The sequence below is a fragment of the Zootoca vivipara genome, chromosome 4 (assembly GCF_965207765.1).
Source record: "Zootoca vivipara chromosome 4, rZooViv2.hap1.1, whole genome shotgun sequence".
Lineage (NCBI taxonomy): Eukaryota > Metazoa > Chordata > Lepidosauria > Squamata > Lacertidae > Zootoca > Zootoca vivipara.
Window position 1 is genome coordinate 30334513 of NC_142587.1, and position 12352 is coordinate 30346864.

The 12352-nt window shown below is 41.2% G+C and overlaps 1 protein-coding gene across 5 annotated transcripts in view; it reads left to right on the forward strand.

Moving 5' to 3' along the window:
- The window catches only part of CRACDL (CRACD like), a 65874-nt gene extending 55360 nt beyond the window's left edge, over positions 1-10514 (forward strand). For 4 of the 5 annotated variants that reach the window (XM_088668633.1, XM_035115559.3, XM_088668634.1 and 1 more), the window contains exons 9-11: positions 1711-1910; positions 4744-4891; positions 6858-10514. In XM_088668633.1, coding sequence (XP_088524759.1) covers positions 1711-1910; positions 4744-4891; positions 6858-7000 — 491 coding nt within the window. In that variant the 3' untranslated portion in view covers positions 7001-10514. The remainder of the gene's footprint in view (positions 1-1710; positions 1911-4743; positions 4892-6857) is intronic. The other variant, XM_088668637.1, reaches the window with a different exon arrangement.
- Positions 10515-12352: the final 1838 nt, after the last annotated feature.

Below are 12352 nucleotides of genomic sequence, written 5' to 3' on the forward strand. Positions count from 1 at the left end.
GGCACCGGAAATCGGGCGGCGCCGACACCGGAAGTTGCTTCTACGTATGTCCAGACATGCATAGAAGCGACTTCCGGTGCTGCACCACTGCTGATCCCACATTTTTCAGCAGGAGATTTGGCAGCTATGTGTCTATTTGCACATCCAAGCCCCTGTTTAGATCGCATCAGTTTACCCCTTCTTTGTTTTTTTAACTTTCCTTCCCTTTCTTTTCCAAAGTGCCTCATCTTTGCGTATTTCACATATTATATAATCTGCCCTTCACCCAGAGTTCCACAGAGAGGGCCCCACAAACATTTTAAAACCACAATATATAAAATCAAGTCAAAACAAATCGTTAATCATTGTGGCAGCAGCAGAGAAATAAAAATACTGCCAACAGATAAAATCATTAGAGTTCGCCTTTCCCTTCCCCAGTGACCTGCACAGAGAGGTCCATCTTCACTTACCTTAGATAAGACAGTTTATGTTGGAGACTGATGTACCTCAGAGCTGGGGTCATTTCATAAATGTGGAGCCAGGGCAATTGTAAGCCTGCATGCAAGGACTGCATTTTGTTTTGCTTTGTCTTTATATGCATAGTTTATTGGTTTTTAAGTTTGGACTGCACTCTATTTTTAATTATTATACACAGTGCTATTTTTCTAGAAAAAGAGGTGCCGAAACTCACTGTGAACGCCTTCCTTGTTCTCTTATAATGTCAATGCTGCCCACCTGAGAGGGGCCAGAACTCAGTTCCGACAAAAAAAAAAAAAAGCTCTGACTGTACAGCACCCAGCGTATCTAACCACTTTGTTACTAATGAGTAATAGCAGGTGTATGCACATCTACACTAAAGGTAACTTCAGAAGTCGCAGAAGAGCAGTTGGTGAGCATAAACCAGACATCCTCAAACTCGGCCCTCCAGATGTTTTTGGCCTACAACTCCCATGATCCCTAGCTAGCAGGACTAGTGGTCAGGGATGATGGGAATTGTAATCTCAAAACATCTGGAGGGCCGAGTTGGAGGAAGCCTGGCATAAACAAATGAAGCAAATACCCTGTAAAGAAGAGGTGGCTGTTGTAAGCATTATCGAAGGTACATCAGCTTTTTCCTATCTGAGCTGAGTTACAGGAAGCATGGCAGAGTGAGAATGGGGAACTTATTGTGCCTGTATTGCAGGCAGTTGACTGCATGCAGGACAAGCACGGAAGGAAGCATCCATGGCTCTTGTGTTGATCTAAAAAGCCCCAGACAGCTTGGGTCTTGGATACCTTAAGAACTACCTGAGGCTTTATAATCCCCATTCAGTCACTGAGATTGTCCAAAGGAGTGTTTGTTGTTCACTACCAGCATGTCACTGAACCTCCCTAAATTGATTTGTGGGGTAGTGTGCAGGATAACAGTTCTGCACTAGCTTGCACTCCTTCTGACTACATGGGCTTCATGTAACCCAGGCAACTATAGTCACGCCATATCTATTCCTCTATCAGAGTCTGCAGGAGAGAAGCAGGACAAAGGTCAAGTTCAGAAATCCGAAGCTGACAATATCACAGTTTTAGAGCAGCTTTCTGGGGTGTGTATTTGTAGAGGTTTCTCCCTAGTGGCTAGCCATCTCTTCGGTTCACAAGGAAAGCTTTGCTTTCTTTAACACTAAGACCGACTTTCCTTCTCCAGTAACAACAGACTGAGTTTCCCTCTCCAATACCTTTCTTCCCAAATTATCTCAGCAGAGAAAAGTGTGCCTTCTCCAGTGATTGCTGCAGCAGACACTGCAAGAGGAGTTGAAAGCCAGACAGTGCCAGCCTGGATTACCATAGCAAAACAAAAGCAGAGGGTCATGGAGCAAGAGCTTAGCAAAGAAGAGAAACTGGTGGCTGCGGATAACACAGACACAGAAAAACAAATACAAGAGAAGGAGCGAATGGAGGTAATACAGGTCACCCCTTCTTGTGACCTGCATGTGACATTGAAGTGGGGCTCTTTGCTTTAACCAGCTTCTGCAAGGTATCTTGTAATCAATTAAGGTTGGCAGGTGTTCACCAACTCTGCTTCATGATGCTATTATTCAGATGTGTTTTAAGCCAAGAATTGCATGCAAATGTTCAGCAAGTGTAAAAGCGGGTAGATAACTTAAGTTCTGAGCTACACAGGGCTGTTCGTGTTGGAATTCACAAAGAATGAATTCCTCAAGCACCCTTAGACTTTGTTCTCCTTTCCCCACACACACACACCTTTTTTTTGTATTTTTAAGTGAGATATGTGTGTGGTGGAGTTTTAATTCTGTAAAGGGCAAGTGCTCACCTGATGCACCTTTTTTTTCTTCTATAGCAAATATCTCAATGACATTTGAGCCCTTTTTGTAATCAACCCTATTCTTCCTTTGCAAAGGTGGGCTTCCCTCTTCAACAGTGGCGCTCCTATCTCCGATGGGAGCTTTTCTTTTAAGGAGGAGGAAAGCCTTTCCCATGTTGCAGTGTTTCCTTCGACCTCCATTTCCTTATACAATTAAAACAACCAGGAAGAGCTCGGCATCATGGGAGAAGTTACTGTAATGACTGCAGCAAATGTCTGTATGCAAGATACCTTTTTAATCTGCAGTGCAACACTACAGAATATTACTGTTGCAATACCAACAGCAGAAGGCAGCAGTTTTCAAATCAAGCGTTCATTCTGACCAATTCATCTCCCTTTGTTCAATTTGCAACTGTGGGAAACCAGAACAACGTTCCCCATTTCAGTTCTGAACGTGTCTTGAAAGCTCAGCTGATGGAATACTTAGTTGCAGGAGTGTGTGCTTTTCCGTCTAAAAAAATCTATGGGTTTAAATCTGCCAGTAGGGAGAATGGAAGTCATGTATAGCATACATGTTTGATGATATACACTGAAAGTATATTTACAGGCTTAAAGACTCATGTAGAGATAAATGTTACGTCACCCTAAAAAACATCTTACGTTTTTCCTGTAACCTACAGTATAAACCTTGGTGAGGACCTGAAGCAGAATGAGAAATTTGGCCTCCAGTACTCAAAATCAGTTATTTCTGGTATTGAAATAAACCAGTATATAGAAAAAAATGAACTAAGACACAAAAAGTGAAATGCTGCTTTTGGCTTAAAACAGCATTAGAACAGGGCCTGCTTTTGGCTTAAAACAGCATTGGAGCAAAAGATAAATGAATGTAAATGTCAGCATTGGAATCAAAATCTAGAACTGCAGCACTGTTGTGATTCTGCTGCAGTTTTTCTTCTGCAGACGTTACGTTACTCTTCTCGCTGTCTTCTGTGGTAAAATTATATAACTAACATAATTCATTGCATAAATCATTACGTTATTCCAGCTCAGTCATTTCAGTGCAAAGAAATGCAATGCAAATGGATGGTGGTGGAACATAACCAATTACAGTTTTTTGCAGACTGAAATGACTGCAAATGCCAATTGTATTTGCTGGATTCTGTTTTGATCATGGGACAAATAAACGAGCTTTGGCAATTTCTGCCTACACGAAGCATGAGATGGCAGTGCTAATTTTTAACATAGACATTCACCCTATTCACTCTGTGTAATATTCCTTACATTTAGCTTTCTTGATAAAAGCTAAATGTAAGGAATTTACATTTTTTTTTGGCTGTGATCCTGAATTAAGCAGCATTTTTAGATTGCGGAAGGGAACCCCCCCCCCACCAGTGTTGTGAATGTTATGGTTTTATTTCTTTGTGCTAAATGTTTGTTTTGGGTCAGATCCCAGGCCAAAGTAAACCTTCTTCAGATGAGTAATACTTGAAAGAAAGTCAGTTACATTCCATTGTGTAGGACATTTCCAAAGGATAGTGTGCAGAAAAACTTCCATTTTTGGTTTGCAAAATTTCCTGTAGATTGTCCAATGTAGATTTGGTCTTGCAGGAAGCTGAGACAAAAAGCAATTGTTATTTCCACATTGTGTGCATACCTTTCTAAACACCCTGACTATGTGTGTCTGACAGAGAAATAAGTATGTATTATTAGCACACAGTGGTATTATTCTGGGAATAAAACTGCCTTAGAGCAGGGTTTCCCAAACTTGGGTCTCCAGCTGTTTTTGGACTACAACTCCCATCATCCCTAGCTAGCAGGACCAGTGGTCAGGGATGATGGGAACTGTAGATCTGGAGAAACAAGTATTGGAAACCCTGGAGCCATTGAGGATATGACAGAGGCTTGACCAGAAAATGGCTGAAAGGGTTAAGCAGTCCCTTTCTCTTTTCTTCAGTTTCCTTACATTCTGACCTGTACCTCCCTGAGGCTGCTTTTGGCTTAAAACAGCATTGCAGATGCTGTTTTAATTGGAGATAAATTCACTGGTGTGTCACATTTTAAAAGTGCACAGCCATAGCTCCCTATTGTCCACGAGAAGCTGCTTGCTGCCAAATTTGGCTTGTGCTTGCCCTCATTATCAAAAGAGGCCTTGAATAATTTGCTGCGGCTGCAACAGCTCATTTCCAAGTGCTTCTAATTGCATAATTCAAAAACCCCAAAACAGTTTTCCAGTCTACAGACTATGAAATGTTTATGGAGTGTTTACAGTTCAGATGGCATAAATAGGGCAAGTGTGGGTGACATATGACCACATTATTCTATTGTTGAGCAGGGGAGCCATGTCTGCTGCTGAGTTTCTTGTGTTCTGTCAAATCCCTACTGTGGTTCTATTTCCCACTGAATTATTTAGAACGCTATTCTATGGTGTGTGTGCTTTTCCCCCCTCTCACCCCCCTTTTTTTATTTAGGAAGTTCTGAGGCAACAGACAGATTTCACACGAAACACATCTTTGCCTTTCCCACCCGCAGCTTCTTTTGAAGAACAAAGGAATGAAACTAAGTCAGATATGCAGGAATCTTTGCCGGGAGGCAGCTTGCTGTCACACCATAACCCTGGTATGAAAACAAGACGCTAAAATCCTGACAATAAACCCAGGCTGTAAAGTATTTTCCATCACACAAACAACGGTCCCAAGTTTTTATTAAGGGTTCACAAGATTGAGCATTTCTGCAACTTCTTCCTGACGGCATGCTGCTGGTTTTATTTTTTAAAAGAATTTATAAACTGCACACCTTTCACAAACACCATGGTAGTGCCCCCCCCCAAAAAATTAAAAATTAAATACAAGGTTAAACAATAAGATTTCATCAAATCCATCTGTAAAACCAGCACAAACCATGTCTGACGGTGCTACCTGAAAAAGCATGGCTGAATTTTAAAAAGTCTCAAAGAGGCATTCAAAGGAACGCAGGGTTTCTATTTTCCAGGGGGAATGCATTCCAAAGTGTGGGTGCTACCATGCTAATAACTCTGCCCAAGTATTCATTAAGCAAACTTCCAAGGTGTGTTGCACCCTCAAGATGTCTACTAGATGATGTAGGGGTTTAAGTAGGAGGAGGTGGGAAAAGTCAGTCTCTCGGGTAAACAGGTCCTAGGCGGTTTAGGACTTTATATACCGTAGTAAAACCTTAAACCTGTTGTTCTGATTTTACATACTATTAGTGGGACTGAGGGCACCCTATCCACATCTTAACATTTTTCAACCACACACCTAAAAACAGGACATACAGATGTGATGAGCATTCTCGCAGATGTGTCTCTGCTTACCCAAATTTGGGGTGGACAGCGGTTGCAGCCCAGCCCGGCTCCCCCAGCCGGAAAGAGTCTTTTCACCCTTGTGGCCGGCCATTGGGCTCTTCCTTGGCTGGCCACGGGAGGTTGGTGGGATTGCCCACCAAAACATGAATCTATGTGGCCAACGAGGGCATCAGTGGAGGGCGGGACCTGGGCAGCAGACTGGAGTGAACAAGTCTTCACTCTGGTCTGCCTCTGGAGGATAAAAGCCAGCTGCAGCAAGGGGTCAGCAGTTCAGTTAGTGGAAGAGCAACCCACCCTATATGCTGTTCTTTAGGCACCATGTTAAGAAGATCTTGCTGTGGATCAAAATGGTCACCGTATTCAGGGCTGGGAAGGAACTTGCCTGCAAACAAATGGGGCCCGTTCGATGCCTTCTTTATATCAGTCATCACAACTTTCAGTGGATAAGGCATTGGTGGAATCCTTAGTCTTGTTTCCCGGGTGTGGGGAATCACCTTGACTTCAGTTTGGTGTGATATTGCTGGGTACCCTGGTAAAGGGGTCTGAGTGGAAGTTTCTTTCCTGAAGCCAAACGAAGAGCAGGCAGGCCATAGGACTTCCAGGAGCAGCCTGGGGCGTTGACTTGTGTCTTGAGGTGGTCCCATAACCCAGGCATGATCCTGTCCAAGTTTCAGCCTGCAGCTAGGAGGCTGATACAATATGCACGCCCAATGCCTAAGCCTAAGCCTACTTAACATCTTTAATCAATGAAATTGTGGCCAATTTTTAATCCCAGAAAGCTGTTGTGTCAAGTTTGTTCCACCTGTCCTCACCTCATGCTTCCGTCCACACTGCATACAAGTCTGCAAAGGCTGCCTTGTCGAGATTGACTCCGATTCCAACATATATACTTTAGCAAGGGCAGGAAAAATTTCAGGTTTCTGTGCCCTACATTAAACATGCTGACTGAATGCTTTCTCTGTAGCATGAACAATAAAGTGATCTCTACAGATAATGCATATGATGAATTGGGCACTTTAAATTTAGTTCAGGTGTGTGCTACACAATAACCTTTATCGCAGCAAATTTAAAAGTGTTATTAATAGGTTATTCATCATGGGTTAGGATTCTTAAAAAGATTTTTCACCATCGCCTAATGGCACTTCATACTATAATGGTTAATTAAGCTGATAGGGCAAAAATAAAATTAAAAAATCCTACTTGTTATTCTTGAGCATCACACTGCTATTAAGTAAGTAAGCGATATTTTTGTTTTCCACACAGTTCAGTCTTCAGTGCTGATTGAAAAAGAAGATATAAAGCCACTTAAGAAGGTCAGTCATTCTTCCCCAGATCAACCCTCATGGATGGAACTTGCCAAAAAGAAATCTCAAGCTTGGAGCGACATGCCTCAGAGGATAAAATAGAGTATGCATTTTTATGCATAATAGTTGTTCTAGATTTTTTTTTATCGGGCTATGTTAATTGAACAGATAGTTACTCATGAAATCTATTATGTTGGCCTCACATTTGTATTCTTAACCCACTGTGTAGCAATGAAGATTCTGCTAGAAAGCTACTGCTGGGTTCTTTGTTTTTTGCTTGGAAAAATAATCAGTTGCGGATAATGTTGCTTATCTTACATCTTATTTGTTTCTTTCCCCCCTGCAAAATGGTTTGTGATGTATAAGCTTTTGGAATATTTACTAATGATTGGTTTACCATTACTTTGTTACCTTGTGACTAATCTTCCTATCAAAAATCTTTTTCTTTTTTTGAGCTATGAAACTAAATTGGAATACAGCAAGAATTCTTCCCCAGAAACACACATGCAAAACAAATGATGTTAGGTTGATAGATTAACAGAAAATTAAAAACTGATAGCATTGTGGAGTAAACATGGAAATAGGCTGGAATGCTAGTTTATTCTCTGGACTGATTCAGTCATTACTACCCTCTCCCCACTCCCCAAACCGCTGCACGCTGTTGGATCAGGTTCAGAACCTAGCATTAGACGTATGTGCTACTTGACAATACCTAAGAAAGTCATGACTTCACTGGAAGAACCCTCATTTATTTGAACTCCAAGTAGGTAGTATAGTTACAGAAAAAGGGAGAACATGTATTCAAAAATTCAAGATCTCCTGTTGCAGTTGTTGATGTAGTGAGGATTGGAAGAAAGAGCACACATTCTTGATTTTGCCACATCTAGTGGACTAGTGGGAGAAGTAGCATCTGAACAGCCCCATGATTTTGAATCCTAAACCGAGCTGACAAGGAATTTATATCTTGAATGAGGGATATGTTGCCCTCTGAGATGATTCCGGGTGGGAACTCCCATCATCCCAGATCATGGGCCATACCCGCTGGGGTTGGCCAGTGGGGAGTTGGACTCTCAAGGACATGTAGAGGTCCACAGGCTCCCTTCTCCTGATCTACATCTATGTCAAAATTGGACCAGGCATCCCCATACTCGGCCCTCCAGCTGTTTTGGGACTACAATTCCCGTCATCTCTGAACACTGGTCCTGTTAGCTAAGGATGATGGGAGTTGTAGTCCCCAAAACAGCTGGGGGGCCAAGTTTGGGGATGCCTGAATTAGACACTGCTTTAACCTCCATTTCGTAGCCTTATCCTTTTCTAATCTAGAAGCTGCTCTTAGACTTTGGAGAAACGACGTCATCCATGATATTGAAGGGTAGTCATAATGCCTGCTAGAGTTTGCACATTTAAAAGTTACGCACAGCTGTAAAAAAGAAAAGCCAACTTCACACATATGTATAATATCACAACAGAAAATTTGAGACAAAACTGGCTGGTGCTACTTACTTTCTTATCTGCACAGTTGGGGTAATCAGCCCGTGAATAAATGCATAGGCCGATGGATTCAGGGTCAGCAGGGGAAAAAGACCAAACTTCAGTCCCTAGTAAGGGAGACAGTTGGCAAGCTTTGTTTATCTAACAAAGGAGAAGATATTACTTTGTCCTTCATTATACACTGATAATCCAAAATTGCCTGGATGAGTGGCCTTCATTCTGCCCTATTTTTGCATGCATTTTCAGTATACATTTTCAATTATGTTACAGGTGATGGCTAGGATTTTGTTAGCATGTGGTGTAATGCTGGATATATATTTTTTCCTGCTGCTGTTACTTTAGGTGCCTCTTGATATGTAATAAAATGGATACCATGTAAAACATCTTTCCACGGCAACAAAAATAACCATTGGCTTTTATACATAAGGTACAGCCTTAGCACCTTCAGTATTCTTGAAGGTGTGGTATCAGTTAAACTGAATTTATTGAGTATCTTGCAGTATTGCAGAAAGGCTCTAGATTGGTGGCAGAGTTCATGCTTTCTTTGTGCAAGGCTCAGTAGCCACTTGGGCAGAAATCCTGGTGCTCTCATGTGGCAAACAGAGGCTCGGGCCTTATCTATGTATGTACACCAAGCACCTTAGATAAGCCACCCACATAATTCTGAAAACATGGTTTATGTCTGTGGGTTTTCTGATCACTATTCGCCTAACCTGCTTTAACTCCCAAGGTAGTGTTCCATGCATGGGGTGTTTACAAATGTTTTCAGTATGTCTCAAGTCCATGATTTTGGGGTTGAAAATCCTAAACAGGAAAACCTACTCAAAGTGCATGCTTCTTGTGATCATCAGCAATATTCTTATAACATGCCACCGAAAGAGGGACCAGGGATGCAAATGGTAAATTACCAGAAAGCAATAGGAGTACATACCAGTAATTCCAAGAATGTGGCTGTGTGCATACTGTATTCCATAGAAAGCTTCCACTTAAATAAAAAAAAACCTAACCCAAATTCCCTGTGATTATCTGAACCCTGGGGAACTGTGGCTTTGTGTAAATTATGGCTAGTGAGAACAGGCCAGGAATCATGGTTCGATCCAGGCTTGTTCTCACTAGCTGTACTTTAAACAAAGCCACAGTTTCCCAAGTTCAGACATGCTTTTGGTCTCCTCCTCCTAGCATGTGAAAGAGGATGGAGTGTGTGAGCCTGGGGTTTGTCCAGGTTCATTTGTGTAGTAGGAAACCATGGTTTACTATTATGTCCGAACCGAGCCCTAGACTTTTCAACATTTTAAATGCGTATTTAAAGATGCCTTTGCTTTTGAAAATTGTTCAGATATTGACCTAAAGTTGAGCTTTATTCCAAAGTGCTAGGACAATGCTGATATTATGTTACTTTCTGCATATCCTGTCTCAGCCAAATAGTTAAATTTGGCAAACAGGACATACAGTACTAATCTGTGTATTTGCAGTGAATAGAATGGCTTACTTTTTATATCTACTACAAGGAAAAACCTTGCAAGGAATTTTAAACTACATTTTAGTTTAGGAACACTGCAGTGGACTATATACCATGTTCTTTTGTTTAATACACATGCATTTTCTATCACATCTTCTAAAGAAATGCAAGGCAGAGATCAGTCATAAGCTATGTCTACAAAAGCAAGTAACAGCTACTTAAATAGCAATAAAAATAATGAAAGTCAAATGCTAGAGGGTCCCCCCCTCCTCTTGAGCAGAAATGATGTACTCTGTATTAACTACAGCATATGGAGTAAAATTCAAGGCTAATTTTAGACGGAGAACACTTCTGGTTTTAAATAGTTTTGTAATATGTAAACTTAACTGTGAGTTGTGTTTTTTAAAAACATTGTAAATCTTGCTTTGATTTTTATGACTTGCACTATTTCTAGTTTTTGCTTCTCCGTGCAATGTTAACTACCTTAACTTTACATCTCTGCACATGCTGAGCATGTTTACATGGTACTAAATCCTAGTAAGTCGCATGGGACTTACTCACTAAGTAATCCATGTTTAGGATTTCAGCCTTAGTTTTTTTAATGTCGACTAAATTATTTTTATTGTTTTGTATAGAGAACTGCAATAAACTCTTGAGTCCACAGTATCTTGTTGGACATTACTGACTGTGTAATGTGTTAACACATGCTGGACACTATCCATGGGGATGTTAGAACTAGCTGCCTTACACAGAGTAAATGCCTGTGGGACAAGTGTATATGTGGAGGAGCCCTCAAACTAAGAAGGAGACAGCTAGCGGGCAGTGCCAATCCCTTGGTCTGCTTTGCTTCCCCTCCCCATGATGTAATCATAGCCAGGGACAATTGCAAATAATGGATATAAAATGGTGCTGTGTTCTACCAGCTGCTGAACAAGCTCCAGTGGAAAAAAGCATGTGTCAGAAACATTGCAGAAAAGTATTTTGTACCTCCCCTTGCCTTGGCCTTGCACAGTTTTGAAATCCATGGTGCTTTGTGTCTGGATAGCCATCCTGAGTATTGCTAAATTAGGATATTTGGTTTACAAGGGTGACAGAGGACAAAAAAAGGTTGGGATGTGCACCAACTTTAGGCTTTCGGGGTATTAACCAAACAGCCCATAGAGCACTGTGAGATTTCTTTCTGAGTAAACATGATAAGGTTTCACTTTAAATGTAGCATTCCCCATCAAACTGAAGTGAATGTAGCCACTGGGCAAAATCTTAACATGGCATCTATGAAGAATTTTAGACTTGCCAAATAAGACAGCCTTTCAAGAGTCTAGGCATGTCTTACTCAGAAGTAATTCCATTGCACGTGCTTGGATACTCCCAACTATGTGTGCATAGGATTGCAGCTTTAGCAGTACAAAAACATTTTGCTTGAATGCTTGCGCCCAGAGTTTCATACAAATCGTAAGTGAGGGGCAAATTGTGAGATTCTACAACATGAACGTTTTGTTGCTCTCTGATTTATAAATGTTCCTTGAATATTTTGAGGTAAGCAAGGTTTCTGTTACTCTCTACTATATAAGTATATATGTTTTTAAAAGTGGTATGATTGCTGAGGTCCCTTACACAGCCACTTTTGTTATGGGATCTTTCAATGTCTACATTTTGCTTGGATTTTCCACTTCTCTGTGTATATTGGCTCAGTGCCCAGAACACCTATCTGTGAATTGCTCTCAAACAGCTTAAGTGGATGTCATCCAGGAAAATCTTACTATTTCCTCTTTTCAGGAACAACGATCCAAAGAAGTAGTGTTTCAATAAGTTCTGTGGAAACTTTAATTGGGGCAATGCAAATGAGAAGACTAGATGTCTTCGTTTCGCTTTGCAATTTCTGTCTTCCTTGCCACATTCTGCTCTTATTACTAGAGGCAAGAGTAATTGACTTTCCGTTTTTTGTACATTCTTTTGTTTTGTGGCAGATACTTTATCAATCTTATATTATGCACTGCACATTTAGCAACCTAAATGATTGATGTTCTCCGAGGTTCTTGAAACCATCCCTGTACTATAGTCTTTGACTATAAAAACAATTTGTTGTTGTTTAATCGTTTAGTCGTGTCCGACTCTTCGTGACCCCATGGACCAGAGCATGCCAGGCACCCCTGTCTTGCATTGCCTCCTGCAGTTTGGTCAGACTCATGTTCGTAGCTTCAAGAACACTGTCCAACCATCTTGTCCTCTGTCGTCCCCTTCTCCTTGTGCCCTCCATCTTTCCCAACATCAGGGTCTTTTCCAGGGAGTCTTCTCTTCTCATGAGGTGGCCAAAGTATTGGAGCCTCAGCTTCACGATCTGTCCTTCCAGTGAGCACTCAGGGCTGATTTCCTTAAGAATGGATAGGTTTGATCTTCTTGCAATCCATGGGACTCTCAAGAGTCTCCTCCAGCACCATAATTCAAAAGCATCAAAACAATAGGCATTATCAATTAAGAAACCAGCTGCATTCTATAAATTCATC